This window comes from Choloepus didactylus, chromosome 10, assembly GCF_015220235.1.
Source record: "Choloepus didactylus isolate mChoDid1 chromosome 10, mChoDid1.pri, whole genome shotgun sequence".
Classification (NCBI taxonomy): domain Eukaryota; kingdom Metazoa; phylum Chordata; class Mammalia; order Pilosa; family Megalonychidae; genus Choloepus; species Choloepus didactylus.
Genome location: NC_051316.1, coordinates 66,381,027 through 66,407,394, shown reverse-complemented (window position 1 = coordinate 66,407,394; position 26,368 = coordinate 66,381,027). Strand labels below are relative to the sequence as shown.

Sequence of the window (26,368 nt, the reverse complement as noted above, 5' to 3'; positions counted from 1 at the left end):
GAGAGAAACAATCTATCACATACAAAGGTAGCTTGATAAGACTATGTGTGGATTTCTCAATAAAAACCATGGAGGCAAGAAGGAAGTGGGGTGACATATTTAAGATACTGAAAGAGAAAAACCACCAACCAAGAATCCTATATCCAGCAAAACTATCCTTCAGATATGAGGGAAAGCTTAAAATATTCTCTGACAAACAGACAATGACAGAGTTTGTGAACAAGAAACCTGCTCTATAGGAAACACTAAAGGAAGCACTGCAAACAGAAAGGAAAAGACAGGAGTGAGAGGTTTGGAAAACAATTTTGGAAGATAGTAGCACAGCAATGTAAGTACACTGAACAAAGATGACTGTGAATATGGTTGAAAGAGGAAGGATGGGATCATGTGGGACACCAGAACAAAAGACGAACGATAAAGACTGGGACTGTGTAACTCAGGGAAACCTAGGGTGCTCAACAATTGTAATAAAAGGTACAAATATGTTTATACATGAGGTAGAACAAATGAATGTCAACACTGCACATCAACACTGCAAGGTGTTAAAAACAGAATGGGATTGGGAGGGAAATACAATCAATGCAAACTAGAGGCTAGAATTAACAGAAACATTGTATTATGCTTCCTTTAATGTAACAAAAGCAATATACCAAAGCTAAATGCATATGGGGGTAGGAGGTAGAGAACAGAGGAAGGGTATGGGACTCCTGGCATTGGTGATGTTGTCTGACTCCTTATTCTACTTTAAGTTAATGCTATCTTTCCTTTTGTCACCTTCTAGCTATCAAGTTTTTTTGTTTGTTTTCTCTTTCTCTTGCCTTTTTCTTTTGCCTCTCTGCCTTCTTTGATTCTTCCTTCATCTTTGTGGAAGAAATGTCCTTATATAGAGTGGAGATGGTGCTCAATACATAAATACATGACTATACGGGGAACCAATGACTGTTTACTTAGGACGGAATGTATAGTGTTTGAACAAAACCATCCTAAAAGAAATGGGTTGATGAAGAAACCTTGAGGGCACTATATTGAGTGAAATAAGACAGACACATAAAGGCAAATATTGCAGGGTCTCACTGATATGAACTAATTATAATATGTAAACTCATAGACATGAAATATAAGTTACCAGGATATAGAATGAGGCCAAAGAAGGGGGAGCAATTGCTTATTATGAGCAGAATGTTCAACTAGGGTGAATGTAAATATTTGGAAATGGACAGGGGTGATGGTAGCATGTAATGAGAATAACTAACAGTACCAAATGCTCTGTGAAGGTGATAGAAAGGGTAAGCTCAGAGTCACGCATGTCACCAGAAAGAAAGCTGGAGGTTAAAAGATGGGAATGTATAAAACAGTGAATCTTGTGGTGGACAATGTCTGCAATTAACTATACAAATATCAAAAATCTCTCTCATGAACTAGAACAAATGTATGCACTATAACTAGAGGTTAATAACAGAGAGGCATATAGGGAAAAAATATATACCTATTGCAAACTATATACTACAGTCAGTAGTATTTTAACAGTCTTTCATCAACAGTAACAAATGTACTATACCAAAACTATGAATCAATAACGGAGGGGGTGGGGAGCGTGGTTAGGGGTATGGAGGATGTGAGTTTCTTTTTCTTTGTCTTTATTTCTTTTCTGGAGTAGTGAAAATATTCTAAAAATCGAAAAAAAAATAATTGTGTTGATGGATGCACAGCTGTATGGTGGTGCCGTGGGCAACTGATTGTACACTTTGGATCTTTGGATAGTTGTATGGTATCTGAACAATCTCAATTTTTAAAAAAGGGGGAAAAAAAAGGAGTGAGGCTTGAAAATACAAATTCAAGACACTTAAATTCTTATAATATGGTCTCAGCCTGAATTGCTCCATCAAGTTGGATGTCCCTCCAGGGATCTAACTCCTTTCTCTTCTTTGCACTATCAACTTTTCTTTCCTACCATCATTATCCTAGTTCAGGTTGCCTCTGCTAAGTTTGTTGCAGAAACAGCTTCCTAACAACAATCTCTCCCTGGTCCTTGAGAGCAGGACCTTGGTTATATTCATGCATGTATCTTTCACAGACACTCAGCATAAAGCCTTGTGTGCAGTAGCTGTTTAACACAAACCTACTGAAGAAATAAATAAATGAATGAATAAACTAGCTTGGAAAAGATACACCCATCACAGCAGTCTTCAGAAGCAGGCTCATTTCATTTCATTGTTTGGCTAATGCATCTAAAAGCTTTTTGAAGCATAACAGAGAATGGGATCTAGAAAACTGGTTTCTTTTGTTGAAAATTTAAATGTGTGGTAATCCAATAGTTTTTGTTTTTCTTTTAAGAGAGAAGAGGTGACACCTATCCCTGCTGGGAGTGGGATTCCATATTAAAATAGGGGATTAGGGCCAGTCCACATATTGAATGGTGAGACCTACATCCCCCACTATCTCCCAAAGAACTAGCAGCCAGGCTTGTATCCTCTGAACAGGAAATTGGAAGATTCTTCTCTGGGGAATACAACCACTCCAAAAGAAGAGACCTGAAAACACTCACAACTGGAAGCATCCAATGCGACAACTGCAGGCTGATCAACCTAGAATGAAGCCATTACAGGTAATAAGCCCCATTTGCCCTGCACAGCTTTAGTGTCCTACTCCTAAATGGAAAGGGACAGCAACTATCACCAGATTTTGAAAAAAGCTTCTAACATAAGAGACCAAAATCAAGAAATTTAAAAAAGAGGAAATTATAGTACACAATTCAGGGAGGGAAAAATATCACTAGTATTCTCAGGTACTTTAGAAAAGATTTTATCCATGAAATTAAAAAAGGAACTAAGAAAAAAAGCTCTTAGAAATTAAAATATAATTTAAATTTAAATGTTAATTTAAATAAAACATAAAATTAAAAAATCCTTGGAAGTATTAGATGCTAAAAGTTGAGACAAAAGTCCCCCAAAATACAATAAAAACTCAAAGAGATGGAAAACAGGAAAGAAAAGATAAAATCAGGATCAATCCAGGAAGTCTAGCAGCTCAATAATGAAAGTTCCAGAAAGACAGAACATAGAAACGGAAGGTGAAGAAATTCTAAAAGTTTACCAAAGGACAAGAGTTTTTAGACTGAAAGGGCTCAGTGAGTGCTCAATGCATGGATAAAAAAGGTTCACAGCAAGGGCCATCAATGTCAACTCTCACAGTACTGGGGACAAGGATAAGCTCCCTAAAACCTTTCAGAGAGAAAAAGATAGCTTACATACAAAGTAACAAGAATCAGGTCACTGAACATGAGAAAAGCATAAGCAAGAAGAGAAATTGCTTGTACAATTCTAAATTCTAATGACAATACAAACACAAAAAAAATAAGAAAATGACAAAATAAGACAACATTACTGACTCCAGGGAAAACAAAAAGGTTGTACAAGAAAAGAAATATAATCACATTATTTTACCTGCCTCAACTTTGTACAAAATTCACAGGGGCATAAAATGTAAAAACTGAATAGTGGTTTAACAAAAATTATGCTATGAGCATACTGGGAGAAAGTAAATATGAGGGGGAATTGGAAGACAGAAAAAGAACAAAAATTACCCCTGTCCAAAGCAGTAATCAAACAGAATAAGGAGCCAACATAACAAAGTGAGTAAGACAGACACTGCAGATGGACCATCTGGTTTCAAACCTTGGCTCTATTTCTTGCTGGGTGACTTTGGGCTTCAGTTGCCTCATCTGTTAAATGGTACCGCCACCTCATCAGTCTGAGTTGATGTAAGGATTACATGATATAATGTATGCCACAATGCTGGAACATGATAAAAAACATTCATAAATATTGGCTATTTCTATGAGTGCCAGGCATGCCAGCAAGTTCGCTGTGTGATTTTGTTTCAAGTTACTTAACCTTCCTGAGTCTCAAGTTCTTCATCCATAAATGGAAAAAGCTGGATTATTCCCAAAATTCTTTCAGGTTCCCTTACTTAAGGTCATTTTTCTTGGATACAAAACTTCTCAAAAACAGCATGCCCTGGCCTCTAGTCAAAGGAAACTTTCCTTAAGTTTCTAGAATTGTTCCTCTTCTTGGAATGACCTTCCTTCTCCCTGGCCACCTGCTGACACAGCTCCAGACACACCTATTCTACAAAACCTTCCCCAATCCCTTTCCTCTACTGTCTCCAAGTAAAAATGACCCCTTCTATCATCTTATGTCACCACTGTGCCCTGTTCATACAGTGATCGTCTCTCACATAACTTTAGTTTTCTTTTCTGCATGCTGTTTCATGCTGTAAGGGGAAAAGTTGTGTCCTGCTGAATTCTAAGAAAGGGACTACCATATAGTTGGTGCTTGCTTTGCCAAATGATTTAATTAAAAATTTTCAATTTTTTTAAAATAAAATTCTTCTGTACTCATCATTTTTTCTAATCCTTAGGAAAGACTTCCTGTTTAAATGCACCATGACCTCCTACTGTACTCTGAAATGGAGCTAGAGGCTGTTGGTAAGATCTGATTAGGCCACTAAGTCTGTGGTCTGACAGGATGGTCGGGGAGAGCAGGCCCTGCTGTTGGTAGTCTTTCCTTCTTTTCCCTTACTCAGATTAGATTTTAAGACTTCCAAGGCTGCAGGGCCTTTTCGTTTCTCCTGACTCCATTTCTTAAAGTGCAAACGAATGGAGTCTTATTTAGACTAGTCTAAGGGGCCATGATTTGCCAATCCCATGCATTCCAACTTTCCCTTATTACTACTGGCTCCTTGATAGTACTTCATCTTTAAATTATGCCGTGAAAACCTGTTTTATATGAGAATGATAGTAAAGCAATCATGTAATCTACCAGCATGGAGAAGAAAAAGGCTCTTGTTTCCCCCAACAAAAGAAGATTCCTAAGTTAAATTATAAACTTAGGATAAAAAAATCAATAAATAGGTTGCACTGGAAACAATTATGCAGTCCATTCACAAAAATTCTGAAGTTGTACTGCCTGGTAGAATTGGTATTTACCAAAAATACATTTTGATTTGTTGTTGCTATTGTTGTTTTTAAGACTTTCTCTGTGATAAAATGATCAAAATTAGAATTTATTAAGCACCTACTATGTGAAAGGGACTATGCTAGCGAGACTTAGAGAAGCAAGGGCCTCCAACCTCTGCTCTCAAGGAGCTTATTATCTGGCTGGAAAGTTGTAAAGTGCTCCACTCGTTGGAATACAAGGCAGAGCCTGGGCTATATTGTGGATAAGGTTTTAATCTACTTACATCACAGAAATGAGAGCAATGAATTCTGCCTAGAAGAGTGTGGTTGGAAAACCTCATGACAAAAGTGACACTTGAGCTGGGCTTTCTGGATGAGTGAGCTGTAAAGGCAGAAAAGGTAGGAAAAGCAATAATAAGCATTTGGAGGATATGAGCAAAGACATACAAAAATGCTTGGTGTGCTTGGAAACTTCAAAAGGTTTAGGTACAAGGGCAAGAGAACAAATCAGATGGAGAGGGTGCAAAGTTGGAACCAGGTTGTGAAGAGCTAAGAATTTAATGCTAAGAAGCTTGGATTCCATTGTGAAGACAATGATTCCTATTCAATGGTTTCCAACAGAAAATCATGAAACATCTGGACCTATCAAAGCGCTTTAATTTAGATTTAGTAAGGTTTCAGTTTGGAAAGGAGAACCCTATCATCGGTGTAGGGGATTGGTTGAAATGGGAAGATACTGGAGGCAGAAAGACCAGTTATGAGAATACTGTAACAGATGAGCTGTAAGAAATAGAGAAAAAAAAAAAAGAGATGATTTTTAGAGTCCCTTGGGGGAGTGAATTAACAGAACCAGGTGACTAATTAGAACAGGTAACCAATTTGAAGAGGGGCCACCTGTGAAGATGTTAGGGCAATGGTTGGCTGCACATTAGAATGATTTGGGAGTTTTTAAAAATATTGATTCCTTCAAAATTGATCCAGGGTCAACAAGATTCCATGAGGAAAAATACTGAATCTTAACTCCACTTCACGCCATACAAATAAATCAATTCCAAGTGTCCTGTACACTAAAATATGGAAGGAAATACAGTACAAACTTTAGGAAATAATACAGAACACATCCATGATCTATAGAGTATGCAAGTTTCTTAAAATACAGCACGAAAAGCAATATAAATAAAAGAAAAAAATGATTAATCAGACTATATTAAAGAATTTCTTTCAAAAGAGTTAAAAGGCAACTAATAAAGTGAGTAAAGATATTCATAATACATCTATCCAATAGGGGTTGTATACAGAATATATGAAGAAACAGATCCTCCCCCCATCCAAAAAAAAGCAAGAAACTTAAACAGAAGCTCATGAAAAAGAATCTCAGAAAGTCTAATGAACATCTAAAAAAGTGCTTGACTTCATTAGTCATTTTGGAAATGCAAATTAAAATCACAACTAAACACATGTATAGGTATGGCAGAAATGAAAACAAAACAAAACAAAACAAAAACAAAATATCAAGTGTTTAAGAGGGTTTAGGGCAACCAGAACACGAGTACTGCTGGTGGGAGTACAAATTGATAGAACCATTTTGGAAAACAATTTGATAGTATCTATTAAGGCTGAACAGACATATATACCCTGTGACCCAGCAATTCTACTTCTAGGTACATATCCATCATAAATGTATACAGGTACAACAGACATGGACAAAAATGTTCACAGCTGAGCTATTCAAAACAGCCATAAAATGGAAACACCTAAACATTTATCAGTGGGAAAACAGATAAATAAATTGTGCTATAATCCCACAATGGCATGCTATTCAGCAATGCAAATAAAGAACAACAACTACACACAATAACAAAAACAATTTTCAGCAAAAGAAGCCAGATCAATAGCGTAAATGCACTATTGTTCCATTTAAGTAAAGTTCTAAAGCAGACAGAATTGTATGGTGTTAGAAGTCAGGGGAGCTTGTGTTTGGGAAGGGGGCTTCTGGGTTGCCAGTAATGTTCAATTTCCTTAACTAGGTGCTATTGTACAAGAGTGTCAGTTTGTGATAATTTGTTGAATTATATACTTATTACTTGTGCACTGCACTTTTCTGCATATTTATTATAGTTCAATAAAAAGTTCAGGAAAAATACTGATGCTTGGGACAAGTAAAGAAGTAGCTTATCTAATAATATCTGGAATCTTGGGACTAGGCCATTAGGTAATAGGAAGAAGAGGCAGAAAATCCCAAACAAATCAAGATGAAACAATATTTTAGAAAAGGTTTCTTTTTTCTTCAGATAGTTGTATATTTGGTAGGTAAAAATTAACCTTATTTAGCACTTACCATAAACCAGGAGTTTTATGTAAATAACTGAACTTAATCTTCACAAGTTCTGCTTGTATTATTCCCCTTTGTAGAAAGAATGATGGGCTATATCCATAAATTAAGGAATTCAGAGCTCAAAGAAGCTGAAAGATCAGTCCAAGTTCACATAAGTTACTAAGAGGCAATCACGGCAGTCAGACTCAGGTCAGCAACTTCAAAGTCCATTCTCTTTCTCATTCCATCAAATTACCTATGGGACTAATATTGCAGGTGAAAACCCTTAAGTCTCCACATAGCTCAAAGAGAAAATAAAAACTCCTCCTCTAGAGACCTTTACCCATGGTTACCAACCTGGTGTGTATCAGAATTACTTAGAAAACTTTTTTAAAATATAGGTTTGAGGAACCCTCATCAGCCTTGTTGATTTAAAATAACTATCCAAGGATGATTAGATTGCAGATGTGTCTCAGAGGGAGATATGAAAGAGAAAAGCTGGGCATTGGAATCCCATCACTTACTGGTTCTGGATGATTATTTAACCTATTTGAGTAGATAAGCTGATGATTCCCAAATTTGTGTCTCCATCCCTGACCTCTCCACTGAATTACAGACTTAAATATTGTAATATCTATTGACTTTACTAGAATATTTAGGCATCTCAAATTTGACATGTTCAAACTAAACCCCAGATTTCCCACCACCACCCCAAATGTGCTCCTCCGACAGTATTTCCCATATTAGTGACTGCAACTCCATTCATTCTTCTAGTTGCTCAAGCCCTAAACCTCACAGTATTATTGTTGCCTCTCCTTGTCTCATACCCAGTATCCAATATGTCAGTAAATTTTGCCAGGTCTGAATTAAAAACAAATCCAACATCAGAAGGCTAAATGTCATTAAGATGTCAATTCTACCCAAACTCATCTACAGATTCAATGCAATCCCAATCAAAATTCCAACAACCTACTTTGCAGACTTGGAAAAGCTAGTTACCAAATTTATTTGGAAAGGGAAGATGCTTCGAATTGCTAGAAACACTGTAAAAAAGAAAAACCAAGTGGGAGGACTTACACTCCCTGATTTGAAGCTTATTATAAAGCCACAGTAGTCAAAACAGCATCGTACTGGCACAAAGATAGACATATTGATCAATGGAATCAAATCGAGAATTCGGAGATAAACCCCAGATCTACGGCCAATTGATCTTCGATAAGGCCCCCAAAGCCACCTGAACTGGGACATAACAGTCTTTTCAACAAATGGGGCTGGGAGAACTGGATATCCATATCCAAAAGAATGAAAAAGGAACTCTAATTCACACCCTATACAAAAATTAACTCAAAGTGGATTAAAGACCTCAATCTAAGAGACAGCACCATAAAACTCCTAGAAGATAATGTAGGGTATCATTTTCAAGACCTTGTATTAGGAGGTCACTTCTTAGACCTTAAACCCAAAGAACAAGCAACAAAAATAGATAAATGGGAACTCCTCAAAATTTAAAGCTTCTGTACCTCAAAGGAATTTTTCAAAAAAGTCAAGAGACAGCCAACTCAATGGGAAAAAATATTTGGAAACGATGTATCTGACAAAAGACTGATATCTTGCATATATAAAGAAATCCTACAACTCAACAACAGTAGTACAGACAGCCCAATTATAAAATGGGCAAAAGATATGAAAAGACAGTTCTCTGAAGAGGAAATACAAATGGTTAAAAAACACATGAAAAAATGTTCATCTTCACTAGCTATTAGGGAGATGCAAATTAAGACCACAATGAGATATCTCACACCAATTAGAATGGCTGCCAATAAACAAACTGGAAACTACAAATGCTGGAGAGGATGTGGAGAAATTGGAACTCTTTTTCATTGTTAATGGGACTGTATAATGGCACAGCCACTCTGGAAGACAGTCTGGTGGTTCTTTAGAAAATTAGATATCGAGTTACCCTTTGATCCAGCAATTTCACTTCTCAGTATATACCCAGAAGATCTGAAAGCAGTGACACAAACAGATATTTGCACACCAATGTTCATAGCAGCATTATTCACAATTGCCAAGAAATGGAAACAATCCAAATACCCTTCAACAGATGAATGGATAAATAAAATGTCGTATATACACATGATGGAATACTGTGCAATAAGAAGAAATGATGTCATGAAACATATGACAACATGGACAAACCTTGAAGACACAAAGCTGAGTGAAATAAGCCAGATACAAAAAGAGAGATATTGTATGTTACCAATAATGTGAACTCTGTGAAAAATGTAGAATAAATATTTTATATCATAGAATATAACGATATTCTAGGGGACATAGAGATAGACAGCAATTAGTGAAGGGGGAATGATAATCTAATAAGAGCAGATAAGCTATCTCAATGTTATGGGAATGCTCAGGAATGATTATGGTTTGCAAACTTTCTTGGGTACAGTAGGATCATGTTGGAAGCAATGTAGTTATTTTAGGTTATTTGTTTTTCTTATTCCTTTGTTTTATTTGAATTTTTTTAATTTTTTGATAAAGTAAAACATATTGCATTAAAAAAATTAACTTCAATGTAGTTATTTTAAGTTATTTGGTTTTTCTTATTCCTTTGTTTGGATATGGTTTATTAATTTTCTTAGGGTAAAGTAGGAACAAGATGGAAGCAATATAGTTATTTTAGATTATTTGTTTTTCTTATTCCTTTGTTTGGATATGGTTTATTAATTTTCTTAGGGTATGGTAGGAACATGTTGCAAGCAAAATAGTTACTTTAGGTTATTTGTTTTTCTTAATCCTTTCCTTTGTTTTGTTTGAAATGTGTTTTGTTGTTTAATTTTTCGATAGAGTTAAAAAATTAAAAAAAAAAAAAGAAATGAGGGCAATTCTGATGCACCATCCCTGCTTCATAGCTCCTGCTGAGGCATCTGTTGCAACTGCATTACATCCACCTCCCCCCTCTGTCGCATCCTGCTTCCCTGGCTCCCTCCCAGGGGTTGAGCCTGAGACCACTTCTCAATAAACCCCCATCACAACATCTGTTTCCTGGGAAGCCCACCAATGATGAGAGGCTTCAATGGACAAAAATGGGTCCTGCTCTTATTATAAAAATATAGAGATCCTGTCTAAAGTAAAATAAAGATATTGTCCACCACCCCCCCCCCCCAAAAATAAAGTGTAGGCTCCATGAGGGAACAGCCTTGCTTCATTCACTGCTGAATCCTTAGAACACTGCCATAGAATAAATGTGCCAGAAATTAAATAAATAAATGATTTTCCTCATCTATAAAATGAAGAAAATCAAATCTACCTTGCCAGGTTATTATGAAGATTGGAAATGGTATTTGTAAAGTAATAAGATGGAGGCTATAATGATAAATTGTTATATGCGAAGTAGTTCAACCGAGTTAGACTGAACTGAATAAATATGGCCTTCCCAGATTTATCATGGGCAAGGGGAAAGTTCTTAGAGTTTGTGACTTAGATGTAAATATCAAACGTTGCCTCTAGTACAACACTAAGGGAGAGAACAAGAAGTCAACCCAGGCCAAGGGAATAGAGTGAGTAAACGACGATGTAAAAAAAGGAGCAAGGCACCAGAGGAAATTCAGGAAACTACATTCCCACTTCTTCCTCTCTCCCTACCACAGACCTCCATGTCTGTGGATTAAACCTGAAAAGCCTGTAGAGTTGACCACAGAAAGAAGCTTTGGTCTAGACTTACTTTGCTAGCTAAGGATGATGAGTAAAATGATAAATTCCCTTTCTCCTTTTCTCTGGACAAATATGACCTCTGGCTAACTTTCTAGCTCTGTTTCCCGGGAAAGTTGATAAAGGTGAACAGCTAGTTGTTACTAGGCAACATTGCTTACGGTAAAAAATGACTCCTGATTGATACACTACATCTGGACTCAGAGGATTGTGAATGAACTTTAAACACCTGGTGGGAAGCCTTAGCTCAGGGCTCCCACAAGTGAAATGACTCTTGTGACAGCATTTTTCTTGCCAGGACCTGGAAGCTATGCTGTTACAAGTGATATTGGTGATACTGGTTCCTACTGGGACATAGGGTTTCTAAGCCAGGGTCAATTCCTGCACCCACAAACTATTGTACTTTCATCCTCTAGAACTGGAGCTGTCACTTTGGGGCCCAGAAAATAACCTCTAACTGCTGTACTAATTCCTGCAAGAACCCCACAGAAGAAAACACATGACTCCACACTGCTGGCATGCGGCATTTCTTTGTCTTGATATCCTTCTAAATGAATGCAATGCCAGAGGCCTACTCAAACTGTGTGGGACTAATTGTCTTTTGAGTCTGTGAAGATTCCCAAAGTGAGTGTTGCAGGGACTTAGGAACAATTTGAAATATTTTATTACTATCTTTTAAAATCTGATCATTTTAACAAATTTTGCAAGCTAAGTTTTAAGAACTACCTCAGTTCCTATATTTACGAGAAAACCATTTTTTAAATAATTTTCATTTCACACAGATTTCTGAAGCCACACTGTTTATAGATTCCATCTGGGTTTGTTCTTCAATAAGGTCATCTGAGAAAAATATTAACTTTGAAAGAAGCCTTACAGAAATACAAAGTTTCATGACTACATGGTTTATTATGGTCTCAGGTGAAGATGTGTTGTAGATGAAGAGCTTTACTTTCATAAGCACATCAATGTGAAATCAGCCAATAAACGTGTAATTTAAGATTTTCAGAAATAGGAGGCTTATCTCTAACATCTTTCATGCTATAAAGGTCTTCCCTCCTCCATCTACAGATATTTACTGAGCACTCAGTATCTACCAACCTGTAGGAGCTATTTTTTCCCTGGTGGTTGCATCCTATGGAGTGCTGGAGCCAGTTAGCAAAGGCTTGTGGGAGCCAATTATAAATTACTCTTCCCAACTTTATGTTCAGTGATGTCATGAAAAGGCCCTTGGAAAGGGTCATGGGAGCCTTTACATCACAGTTATTGGTGAACGCTACAATCAGGGCTTTTCTGCTGGAGAGACAGCTGTTAAACCTTTACCAGTACACCACTGGCTACCTGTCCCCCTCCTCCCTGCCCCAGCTTGCAGGGAATTTTATCGCCCTCTTCTCTTCTGTGATGGCCTATTGTTATACTTCTTTGCTTTAAATAATGATAAAATATTTCAAATTTAGAAGAAATACAGAGATAACAACACACTTAAATACGCTACTCTGATTTATTCTTGTTAAAAACAATGATCAAGCTTTTTATCTCAGACTCAACCACTGGATCCTAACAATTTCTGAACAGGTACTTCCGTGCTAGTACTTCCATCCCATTTCTAAAACATGAATGTGCACATTCATATGAATGTGTGCTGAGGTTTTGATAGACATTTATGTCTAGAAAGTCACCACGAAATGTCAAGACACTTGGACTACAAGTCTTTGGGATTAAGGAGAAGTGGTGTTTTCTAAGGGGGGTTGGTTCCAAAGACCGTGACGGCAGAAGATGGAGTGTTCCTTTTTCTAAAGGAAAAAACAGAGAGCTCTGATGTCATTTTTTTTATCAGTTTCATTTACTATAATTTGAAATCAAGATCTACACTAAATGAGATTTCTGTAGCTCCGGAAACTAGCAGTCTTTGGAAAACGGAAAGCTGGACTAAAGAGCCTAGCACAAATCTGAGCATATGGTGAGAAGTAGGGAAGCATGAGTGGTGCAAAGGAACGTTCACTGTCGGAGGGGGCAAGAAGAGGTGGTGAGTCTGCTCTTCTGCACCCTATCTTCTCCCCACCCTCACTGATCATGACAAAAGTGTTTGGGGAGCTACCAATTCCCCTTTTGCAAATAAATATTATGACTTTGCTTAAAATTGCTATTTTATGCTCTCAAGAGTGGCTTCCTTCCCTCTTTAACTATGAAATTTCAAATAAGAAAACATATTGACAAGGCATCTGTTTGTCACAACAGGGAAGAAGGAAATCCAACCCCAGTCCTAGGCTTGGTTGATGGACACAGCTGACATCTCAGGCAGAACAGGTGGCTACATTATTCCAAGTCACATCTCCATGTTATGACTGCTATGGGAAAGGTTAGTGGAAACCTAATGGACTAGTTTCCACGTACCAGGAAGACTAAAGACATGGAACAATTTTTCCAGAAGCCTTTACAGCTTTTAGGAGGTAAATTCCTTTGTCATCTCCACCTCCTTATAGAAACCAAATCCAGAAAGAGCAAGTTATTTACCAGGACAAATGCTTAATAATTTGTACTAGTATTCGTAAATGCTGCCATCTGGTCTGAAAACTTAGAGCTCTGAAAGAGCTTTGAAAAGCTGAAGATCAGGGCCACATTTCACCCTAAGGCTATCATTTCAGAAGTATCTACTATGTGTAATTCATATGCATCACCTCATGAATTCTCACCATAACACTTGAGAGAGGTTTTGTTTCTCCATTTCACAGATAAGGAAACTGAAGCACAAGGAAGTTACATAACTTGCCCAAGGACATAATAGCAACAAGGAGCCAACAAGAATTTGAATCCTAGTTGTGTCTCAAAACTCTCTTCCCAGAATGCTGTACCAGCTCTCATTACTTTAGTACTTATTTATTAAAAGAGGTCAAATTAAGACTTGTCAGAAGTAAAACTGAGAGCTTGTGCTATATTTACACTTGTTAGGTGTTTAAAATGCAGAGGGGAGGCAGCATGACAGGTGATATGACTCAGGAAGCAGGATGAACACCACACCTTAAGTTGGGAAATTTGAGGTCTTTCTGCGTGACCCTGGCAAGCTGCCTAACCCCTCTGGACTTCTACTTCCTCACTTCGCTAACATAAGAAAATCGGCTTACCAGATTTCTGTAAGCCTTTCAAATCTAAAGGTCTCTAACACATGCATTAGAATTCAAAGGATGAAAAGACTACATCACTTGCAAATGAGTAAATGGTATCTATCCCAGTGAACACAGAACCCTTATGCAAATTTTCAAAACCAAAGAAATGTTTTTGCAAAACCATTTCTAAGAGCAAAACTAATAGGTCTTACTTTAAAACTCAATGGAAGTATTTTAATTTTAATTTTTAAATCCTTTAAAAAAATTTCTAAAGAATGTATACTCCAGCCAGACCATTTCCTAAGAATCTGGTCTCTGCTTATGGGTCTTTACAAAAATAGGTATTATTTTTAAAAGATCATAGATACTTCAAGGAAAACAAAAAAGTAACTTATTCCCCTTCTTGTAGAAAACTGTCAAATTTTATAAGGAATAATGCTAAATGCAACATTATGAATAAGCATTGTTAAAATAAAGAGGTCCAAAGACAGACATCTAAATCTGAAAATACAGCCTCTTTTTGAAGATAAAATAATTAAAACTGTGTTCTCCAGTGAGGGAATCTTTTATCATTGCCTACTAATTCATGCAAGGGCACATGGTACTAAAGGAATAACAGAGGATGGGGCCTAAATGCTGATGGCTAGGCTGGGCAGGAAAGGGAAGGTGCTTACCATCTTAAGTGTCAGTTTGCCTGGTTATAAGGAAGAGATAATACTTAGTGGTAAGGACGAAAAGAGATGATGTGTGTAATCTAAGTAGGCATTTAAACAATGTTAGTTCTTTTCTCCTGTTTCCCTATTTTGGCCAGAGAAAACTGTAATTGATAGCCATTTCACTGAAGCAACCATCAATAGCTAAAAATCTACTTCCTTTTTACTAAAAGTTTAAGTTATAGACTCAAAGCTCAACTATCTCTTTAGTTGGAGGGAAAAAAATAATTCTGAATTATTTTAGCTAAATTTGTAAAAAATCTAAAACAGAGATTACTGGAATATGAATATACATGTCCAGGTCATGATACATTATATTCAGGGCTTAATGCTTGCAAGAAAAGGTGTGAAATAACCTTTCAGCATATATTTCATGTTGGCAACCCGTGGTGATTGCATATAATGGCCTAATCTTTCTAGGCAAAATCTCAGGACATCCACAAGTCTGAATGTGGCCCTCTGGTGCACTGTGTGTTGTGAGCAAGGTGCCCCCTTGCCTTGTACACTAACAATTACTGAATGACTCAAAAGATTTACATGGTAATGAGGATTTAGGTAAATTTCTTCAAGCTTCTGCAGTTTCTCTTGAAGCTAAATATTAGAAGGGAATGATGAACGGCAAGAGGAAGATTTGCCCACTGACTCATACAAATATGTAACTCTAGCACTGGATCATGCTACTCTCAACCCAAATAATGCTGTTTATGTAACACTTTCTCCAAGGCGACAGAGCTCTCTCATGCCCTGAGTGGGAAGCAGCGGGAGGTATTTTAGGACACTGTGCTGTGGTGCATAGTCAGCAGCCCTAAGAACCCATGAAACAAACATTTTCCATCTCAGGATAGGTGTGACACTGTGTAGGCACAGGATTACAGCATGCCCTGGAAAAGCAGGCAATTTCTCCAGGGACATAATACGATTTGAATGATTTGAAAAAATACACAATCCTTCTGTGTACTAACATCATGAGCCTTTGCTTCTTCAGGTTTTCAGAGCAAACAAAGGTTGGGATCTTGATACTAGGAAATTTTGGGAGGGAGAATCCTGCAGTGGCACTTTTTCTAGAGGTCTTGCCTGTGGAGGAATTGCTGGGTACACACCTGACATGCCCTCAGTAGGGCTACAGGATTTCTGGGAAGAGAAGGTAACATTTCTTGAGCCTCTGCTAAGTGTCAAGCACTGGGACAGGTACTTTTCACTGCCTCATGCTTCAAAATTCAAAGACACCTTCAGTCTTGGCATGCAGTGCTAAGGGCCAGAAAGGACCCACTCAGCCTCCCAGCAGAGACAGCCCTTACCACTCCCTAGGAGATTCAGAAACTCTCACTTTAGGATGAAAATATAGTGACAGGTGTTCTCAATTCACCTCCTTCTTCAATATAACATATCTAGAGAGCAAAATTGATAGGGGTAAATGGACTGATGGCCCAGGAAGGCAGTTATGTGCTTGAAATAGGAGCTCTGGTTGGGGTTCAAACAGCCATATGGTGCTAGTTGTCTATGCTGGATAAAAGTACCACAAACTTAGCAGCTTCAAACATTTGTCTCACATTTTCTGCAGGTTTAGAAGCCCAAGCAGAGCTTAACTGGGTATTCTGCTTGGGCCAGGCTGCCCTGTCATCTGGAAGCTTGAGTGGGAACGAATCTGCTTCCAAACTAACTCATGCTGTTTGGCAGAATCCACTTCCTTGCAACTGTATGACTGAGGGCCCTGGCTTGTTATTGGCTGTTAGCTGGAGGACACCCTCAGGTCCCAGGGGCCACCCACAATTCTCTGCCATTGGCCATCCCCACAGGCACTTCTCAACATGGAGATTTGCTTCTTCTACACCAGCAGGAGCATGTATCTCATTCCAGTCTGCTAAGGCAGGGTCTTAAATGGCATAAGGTGATCATGGCAATGACATCCCATCACCTTTGCCACATTCTATTGGTAAGAAGCAAGTCATAGGTCCCACCTACCCTCAAAGTGGGGGATTGTACATTGAATTACTGGGGGATAAGGGTTAGTCATCCTAGAGTTTACTCATCACACATACCAAAACTGAAGGTATCTTCATATTTTGTAGCAGGAGACAGTGAAAACAAAATGGACTTTGGAGATAATCATATCTGAATATGAATTCTAGTTCTTCTAGTATGACCTTATGCAAATTATATATCCTCTCTTTAAGCTTTAGTTTTCTCATCTGAAAATAGTTAACAAATCTTATCTATCAAAAGCTTCAGTCCAATGATCTTAAACATGAGAATATGCAAATCCACACTTTTTCAAAATCAGTTGTGAAATGTATTAATTGTGCATGGCACTAAGCAGATATGACATATAGAGAGAAACAGTACTGATCTTGGCATCTGAAGTCTACAGTCCAAGATTCTACCTGAAAGGTTAGCTACTACCATAAGATGCAATTTAAACAGTTTTAACAGGATTTGATTCATTCATTTAACAAAGTACCTATTAAGTACCAAACACTGTGCTATGCACTGGTATGTATAAACAAGCACAAAGAGACATAGCGCTTGTCCTCCATGAGTTTGTGTTACAGTGGGAAAGATAAACAGCATTCATTCAATCAAAATATATTGAGGGTCAAGCACTAGATATTAGAGATAGTAAATAATACAAAGTTCTCACCCCTGTGGAGATTACATTTTAGATGGGAAATGGGGGAGACAGGCAGACAATAAACAAAAAGATAAAACAGAAGATAATTTCAAATGGTGATAGGAAATAATAGAAGGGGATATGAGAGGATTGGGAGAAGCTCTTTTAGATAGGGTGATGAGGGAAGGATTGCTCGAGGAGATGACATCTGATTAGGGATGGAGAGAAGGGAAGGAGCAGCCATAACGGGAGCAGGGAGAAGGCAGTTCTAGGAGATGATTAAGAGGGAAGTCTGTGGGAAAGAAGAATTCTGATACGATCTCCTACCAGGAAATAATGAGATATTTTTAAGCTATTTAAAAGTTAACTTTTATTTCCACAGGGAACATTACACAAATGAGGTTTGAAGTTATTATTAAAAACTCTGAATAGACATCTAATGACCATAATTTAACACCCCAATCTCAGGAATGGTGGAGAAAGCTACACCATGAGGACATACAAGGGTAAAGCATTTCTGTAGAGAAGCAAACTCCTACTGTGCATGGTATTTTTCATGTTCAAACTGCTTTTTAACTAAGCAGCCTGGAAATTCACATTGGATTATATCATTGAGGCCAAAATAACTTCTGAGTATAAAGAGAAAAATTTTGCAGCTCTCTGTCATAAGTATGTTGAGGCTGGAACAAAAACACAACCCAATCCAGCCAGGTCTGTTATTTTATTCAAGGGAAAAATCTCTTCTGTAGTGACATCCTGATCCTATATCAAGGCCCCATCTCTCTACTGAAAAATTAGTCATTATATTATATTAAAACCACAGAGCTCAACATCCACCATATATGAAACTATAATAAATAGGTTGAATGGCAAATTGTCCAGTGCTGCACTGTCCATTATGGATATCACTGGCCATATGGGGCTATTGCACACTTGAAATGTGGCTAGCTACTAGAAAATCCAAAATTATAAATGTGGCTTGCATCATGTTTCTATTGGGCAACAGTGATCTAGTGCCTTTTTCTTCCCTACAAGGCATCAAAATTCTCAAATAGGAAAACTGATTTATTATCTTCTCCACTGACCTTCCTTCCCAGGTATCATGAGAATAGTAGTTCACAACCAACAAAATGGAACTGATGTAAACTATTTTTCATGTTCAAATCATTGTTTATCTAAGCAGTTTGGAAATTTTCATCAGTTTATGCTGTTCTAGTCACGGTAATTCCACAGTCCAAATAGAAAGCCTTTAGAGCTCTCTGTTTTCCATTCTCGGAATCCCTGCTTCCGAGGGCAGAACTTCAGGCCTGTGACCTCATGTATCCTTCCTCGCCTCCTCAGGTAGCTGGAATCATCTGGAAAGCACTCTGGGCCACACCTTTCAGTGTGTGTAACTCATGTAACTAGACTGTGAGGTCTCAAGAGGGAAGGGACTTAATCTTGGCCCTATTTCTAGCCCACCTAGGATCTAGACTTGGTCTTTGTGGAAAAGTAAAGGCATGTGAATTCAGAGACAGAAAGTAGATTGGAGGTTACCAAGAGCAGAGGTCCGGGGGGAGGGAGGGAATGTGAAGGGGATTTATTTCTTAGAGGGTAATGAAGAAGTTTTGGTAATGGATCATGCTGATGATAGTATAATATGTTAACACTACTGAACTGTACACTTAAAAATGGTTAAAATGGCAACTTTTGTACTACCACAATTAAAAAAAATTAAAAAAGATAATGCATTTGATAATTCTTGGTTACATGGGTGAATCTGATGGTTTAGGGTAAAGAGAATTGTTTCTCCTCTTCTTTTGCTAGGGTAGTTTTATCATATTAGGTATGGATTTCCAACTGTGTTTCATAATTCATTTATTCAAATACCCAAGTACCTACTAGCTGCCCAGCACTGAGCTGGATGTCAGGGACATAGCGCATAAGATAGGCACAGTCCTGCCCTCACAAGGAATGAAAAACAAACAAAACAAAGCATACCATTCAATTACAACAAAAAGTACCTTAAACTATGAGAGGGACATTTGCAGGGGAACCTAATACAGCCAGGGGGTCAAGGAAGGCTTCTAAATGACCTTCACACTGGACCTGAAGGAGAAGTAGGTGTTAGCCTAGTGAGGTGGAAGGGAAAGGGCAGGCCAACTGTGCAGGGAGTGCCCTTTAGGCCATGTTAGGAATTTAAAACTTAATCCTAAGAGCAATGACAAGCCATTGAAAGGTTTAGCACAAGAAAATGATATGATCAGATTTGCTTTTAAAAATAACACTCTGAAGATTGGCAAGAGTGGATGTGGGGCATTCACAGAATATAGCCAAGGATTCTTGAAAATAAATCAAAACGCTTTTGATCATCATTTCAATAGGAACTGAGTTATGAGACTATTACAGAAGTATATGCTCACAACCATAAGATCTGAAAGCCAGCAAGCACCCCAGAGTATTAATCTAATAATCTCTTGAAGTACCCTTAAAACTTTAATATCCATTAATTCTCCTGTCCAGTCCATGTAAATTTGCTACTTGGCATTGTCCCTGCCCTGACCAAAGCCAGACTGAGTTTATTCAGGACAAGCATCCACTGTCCATTTTGGTTGAGGAAGCTCCTGGGGTCACTGAGTAGCCACATGGGAATAGTATTTAGAAAACTGCATGAGTTTGGGTATACAGTGGTACCTTGGTATTTGACTGCTTTGAAACGCCTCGAATTTGGTACTCAACACATTTTGATGCAAAAATTTTGTCCCAGTATTCATTGTTTGTTTGGTACTCCACATGCAAATATCAGTCGCCTCATGACTAGCTACCCTTTCCAGCCTAAACAAAGGGTCTTGTGTTAGTCATGTGTGCCCTGTGCACATCCCTTTGTGGCCTTATCTTAGTTTCTGTGTTCATTTTGTGTATTTTTGCACTTTTTTTTTTCTCATCATGGGTCCTAAGAAAATGAGCAGTGAGAGCACTGAGCAGAAAAGATTACTTCGCACTACCACTGAGCAAAAAAAAAGAAAAAACAGGCAAAAATGTGAGCAGTATTCATATTACTGATCTTTTTACTGAGACAGCTCATGGAGGGGCTGCAGGAACCACAGAAGGAACAGCAACTAGAGGTGGCTGAAGAGATTTCTTCAGGTGAGGAGGAGATAAGGGAGGACGTCCTCAGATGATTAAAAAAAAAAAATGTGTGTGCAAAATGGGCAGAAGTTCAAAACTTTGTGGAGAAGCACCACCCACACAAAACTCTGACAAGCAGAAATGTGAATTTATTGAGTGACCAAAGCAGAAATGTGAATTTATTGAGTGACCAAACAATTTCACATTTTTGAGGAATTCTGAAAAGAAGACAGAAGCAGTTCTCTTTGATAAGTTTTTAGTGAAAGTGACAAAAAGTGTGTCAGAGCCTGTGGTGCAAGTTGAAAAAAGGCAGAAAAGAGAAAGAACACCTGTGGTGCAAGTGCCCAGTGTTCCACTGGAGGGGACTCTCCTTCCAAGCATCACTCCATGTAACGTCTCCTCCCCACCACTCTCCTCCCACCATCCCATTAGGCCATGGACTCTTCTCAGTACAGCTAAAGTGGAGGTTTTATTTTATTTTATCTAAGTATTTATTAATTTTAGGTTTATTTCTCATGTAAAGTAATACATGATATACAGCCATATCTTTTTACATATTTCCTTAAAAATGTCCTTGTCTTTGGTTTGGGAGCACATTAAATTTATTTACATTATTCCTTATGGGAAAAATTTGTTCGGTACTCATTGTTTTTGGTACTCATCACATCTCCCAGGACCAATTAACAATGAGTACTGAGGTACCAATGTATTCACGTTCTTCTTCTAAGCCGGAGGACTAAGTGCCTTGGGTTCCCTCCTCCAGGACAGCTGGGCTCTGAGGAAGTGTAGTTGACCAGCCACATTTCAGCAGCTCTACAGCCAGTGTTTGTTCTCAGGTGAGAAATTCATGAAGGAAAAATATCCTATCATAACCCAATTAAATACAGATTTTCTAAAATCTGTGGAATGATTATGTAATATTTTGTCTGTTCTGATCTCTTTTGGGTGGCACTTATTTGTGTATGTATGTGGCCTGTCCATATAACTGCTTTTCTGAAACCAATATGAGATTGCCTGTGATAGCCATAATTGTTCTCCTGTATGGCAGATGTCCATTCAATTCAATTCTGAAATAATCATAAAACCATTATGTTAGCAGCTGATTAGCACATTCATCATTCCATCAAAAATGCATCATTTCTAAAAATTAAAATGTCCCCCAATTACTTCTTCCTGTAATCTTTTTTATTAAAATAAAAATGTCTCAATCTCACAATTTGTTTCCTTAACTGAATTTCTATTGTACCCACTGTGAAAATAAGGGACCCTATCCACCTAAATGAAATTGAGCCCATTCTTCTCAGAGGCAAAACTGTGAAACTTTAAGTGCATGGTCTTAGGTGGCAGTCAGACCTGGATTCTAATCCTGTCTTCATTCCCTCCTAGGTGTGCAACTTTGGGGAAGATTTTTAAATTCTCTGGCCCATGTATTTTCCTGCTTAAAATAAGGTCTGCCTACTGTTCCAGTTTGCTAATGCTGCCGTTATGCAAAATACCAGAAATTGATTGGTTTTTAAAGGGGAGTTTATTTAGTTACACAGTTACATCTTAAGGCCATAAAAGTGCCCAAATTAAGGCATCAACACAAGTATACCTTCACCAAAGGAAGGCTAATGGCATCCAGAAAACTTCTGCTAGCTGGGAAGGCACGTGGCTGGTGTCTGCTTGCTCTATGTTGCATTTCAAAATGGCTTTCTTCCAGGACATTTCTCTCTAGGCATCTAGGAGTGTTCTTTTAGTTTCTCCCAGGCAAATTCTGGACTAGCAAAGTCTACTTTCAATGGTCGTCTCCAAAATGTCTCTCTTAGCTGCAGCTCTCTCCAAAATGTCACTCTTGGCTTCTCTGAGGGCCTTCTGTCCGTGAACTCTTTTATATGATGACTCCAGATGATTATATCAAGACCCACCCTGAATGGGCAGGGCCACACCTCCATGGAAACATTCAATCAAGAGGTCACACCCTAATCAAAGGTGTCACTTACAGTTGGGTGGGTCACATCTCCATGGAAACAATCAAAAGGTTCCAACCTAATCAACATTAATAGGTTTGTCCCCACAAGACTGCACCAAAGAACATGGTGTTTTGAGGGACACAAAATACATCCAAACTGGCACACCTACCTACCACAGAACATATTTCCACTATATTTACGAACACTGAGGGTTCTCCACTGACAACTGATAATTAGTGGATTTTTTTGTCTCTTTTTTATACTGTGAATTGTTCAAATGTGTTTCAGCTTTATAATCAGAAAAAAAAAGGTTTCTTTAAAAAATGAGTGTATATAACTACCACTGTATTGAAAATTCATTTGTGCTCAATAAATATTGTATTTCTGCTCCTCTTCCCTATGTTTCTCTTAGCCCTACAGCAATAAGTTACTAGCATAATTCATTTATAAATACCAGGAAATCACAGAGTACTTCAATGCTCTATGCAGAGAAAAAGAGAAAAATTTCTCAAACACATACAGTGATTTCTTGTGGTAAGGCAGGGGGCTCTCTTTTCAGAATGTGATCTAGTACAGTTTTTCAAGTACTAAGGAAAAAATGCACATCTAAGAAATCCTTGCCTCTGTGAAATAGAAAGTTCAGAAAGGAGGCTATGGGTAAAAATTAGAAGGCTGATTTTTGTTGCTCTTTGCCTAATCTGCTGACCATTTGAAAATATATTTGGTGCCCTGTCAAATTCCTGGCTCCTATGCTTTACCATACTTATTTTTATATTTTTCTCACTCACGTATTCCCATCTATGATATATTTTAAGAACGGAAAAATCAAGAATGCTATCTCCATGTATTTTTGTTCATCTTCAAAATAGCAGCTATGCTGTTATATGTGAAGGCTGAATGAAAGCCACAGAAAGCTGCAGGAGACAGTAGAGAGCTAGTTAGCATTTAATGTTGTACTTGCCATATTTTCTCTTATCCCACATCCTTCCCTTGTCTTATCTTTCACTGTCACTAATCCTCAAGTACCTAAGAGCACTTCAAATACATTGAAGCTGAAATGATTACCTAGACCATTTTCCCCAGAGCCACTAAGACACTGAAATCCCAACCTGAAACTCCCAAGGAAACTAGTCTCAAAAGCAAGCAGTTCAGTGACTTCATATGTAGCATTTTGACTACTACCTCACTTAGATGCACTCAGCCTTGCTTCAAGTTTTTATACTATGCAGCTAGGAAGTGATATAAAGGAAGAATAGTGAGGAGGTCTATGATGTAGTCTGCTTTGTTCTGTTACACCTGATGCCTACAGAGATTGTCCCAGTTCTGCTTGGCTCTCTTTTCAAGGTATAACTCCATTACTTCTGTTATAACTCCATTACTTCTATTATAACTCCTTTCTTCTAGAGTTGAACAGGTTAGCAGGGACAAATGTGATTTGTGACATGCCTGGAGAACAATCAAAATTAAGGACAACCCTCCGAAGACTGCAATGCAGTATGAACAGAAAACTTCTGTTATTTCACAAAACCTATTCAACCTCCTACATTTTCACATCTTCTTAGAATTACCATATATTATTGTAATGCTATCCCAGTTTTCTTTCCTGCTCTCCCTTGACAAAGTTCAGTTAATAACAGCTTGCAGTTAACTTGACATTATGTACCACCCAAGCTGTCCACACAATGTTCTTTGTTAAATATACCACAGTCAGATACAACACCACAGAATCCTCCAGTTACTTCTTAAACACTCCTCTCCAACAATCAAATGTTATCCATGAAGTCAGTTGCTGAACCTCCAGAAAAGTAGAATGTAGAAGCAGAAGCATGGTAAATCTAAACTGCCCATCAACGAGAAACTAAAATTTACCTTGGAAGGATACCTTGAATGTATAAGATGATCTCTTACCTGGATTGGGTTGAAGATACTCAATTGTTTTAGTCATTATTTCCATCACAGCCCTGCTGGTGACATCTACTTTCTGAAATGAGAAAATAAATAATTTTGACAAAAATCATTAGTTTTAGAAACTCAGTTTTTACTTGAATATATCTATAACCACTGCTGAGCAACAGAGCAATGATAAGCCCTGTTGCAGAAGGTAGCGGAGGCTGAGTATATGCCAGAAGTAATCATGGCTTTGCATTCAGTAACATCAGATCAAGGTTTTTCCTATTTATCCAAAGAGGAACCTGACAATTTCCCAAAATTCATTTCAGAATATATTTCATTACCTTTTTACAAAAACAAAGTGTATATAATTAATCACATTTTGCCCCAGACACATTTATTAGAAAACACCTGCCATCCATATACTGTTTTGTTTTTGAAAGTCCTCAAAGTCTGTGGGAACATCATCCACAAGCACTACTATACCCAGGGATTCTCTGAAAGGGAGGCTTTCCCATGTTGGCCTGACTGGCCACAATACCCTTAGGTATAAGGCTATACAGAGGCTGGGTGACAGAGTGGTTTATATGGATGGTCAGCAAAGAAGACTAAGAAAAGTGGTTCTCCTTTGGCATTCAGAACCTCTGCCCAAGACTGAGCACTATACACAGAGAGCCCAAACACTCGGGCTTTATAGACAGAAGCTACTGGCTTGACTAAAGCCAGGGTCTTGGGAAGGCACAGTAACTCTGGAGATACTTATATTAGAGCATTCAGTTTGGTGCCCAGAGCAGGATTTGATCTTAGAAGACAAGTAGGCATAAAAACTACCCCAGGGTCCCCTGTGGCTTAGAGCCAAGCCTCCCAGGAAGAAGCCCATGCTACCCCATATCTTTACAGAACTTTGCCCATTGTGTTGGACTGCTTTAACACTTTCGGTTACCTAATCCAGGCATTATCACAGAACAAGCTATATCTAAGCCCTTGTGATCAATAAGTTAAACAACATTCACTCAAAGTCTACCTCTGAAAACAACTTCATTTAATACAGTTATTTGTGTACAGCATTATCAGGACATACAATAAACAGGGAACTGCTATTAGGGAACTGACCTTGCTCTTGATTGTACTCTGAAAGATAATCAGTTGATAAAGAGTTAAAGAACACCAGAGGACGAGAACACAGAGCATCTAGGCCAAAGCCTTAATTTTTTAAATGCGCAAAGCTAAGGTCTAGGGAAGGGAAACGAATTGCCCGAGATTACACAACTAGTGAGCTGTCGGAAGCACAGCCTAGTCCTAGTCCAGGATTCTTTTCACTAAACTATACTGTGTCAGCCATGGACAAGCCGAAGATAGAACCCTGTGAGAACCCTGAATGAACCCTGCCAGGCACCTGCTCAGAAAGCTATTTATATACCTAATCTGGCAACACCCAAGTACATATTTTCTTATTAACAGGTTTGATATAATCTGCATGAACTAGGAAGACTTCTACTTAAATACCTTACTATAACTGGCAAGAACATACTCTCATTGAGAAAAGAACAAGTTTAAAACTGATGACATATAGCTGATGACTTCCTCACTGCTGAACTTTACTCATTATGTGAAAATAAGTTTTAATGAGTCCTAAATAAAAACAACTTCTTGTGAGTTCATGAGGCCTCCATTTCTTTAACCTTGCTTCTTGGGGTAGGGGTGGCAAGCCATTAGTGAAAGCTGTTTAGAGGAGATGAAACTAATATGTATATATAGTTTAAATATACACATATACACACACACTATATATATACACACACATAAACATATATACATACACACACAAATATAGGCATTTTTTTGGGAAATAACTTCTCCGTGTGAAATATGCTTCTTTCAGAAAGCATGATAGGCATATATCCTTTGGTCTTTTTTCCACAAATTTCTCAATACTATGATTTTAGCAACTCTCAGCATTTTCTCCACCATCCAGTCTTGAAATTTATAACTTTGGATAGGGAGAGGAAAC

General features: G+C 38.0%; 1 protein-coding gene across 1 annotated transcript in view; it reads right to left on the bottom strand.

The window, feature by feature from the left end:
* The window catches only part of SH3GL2 (SH3 domain containing GRB2 like 2, endophilin A1), a 263,888-nt gene that overhangs the window by 25,080 nt on the left and 212,440 nt on the right, over positions 1-26,368 (bottom strand). The window contains exon 3 of the mRNA XM_037797766.1: positions 24,376-24,448. Within this exon, the coding sequence (XP_037653694.1) occupies positions 24,376-24,448 (73 nt within the window). The remainder of the gene's footprint in view (positions 1-24,375; positions 24,449-26,368) is intronic.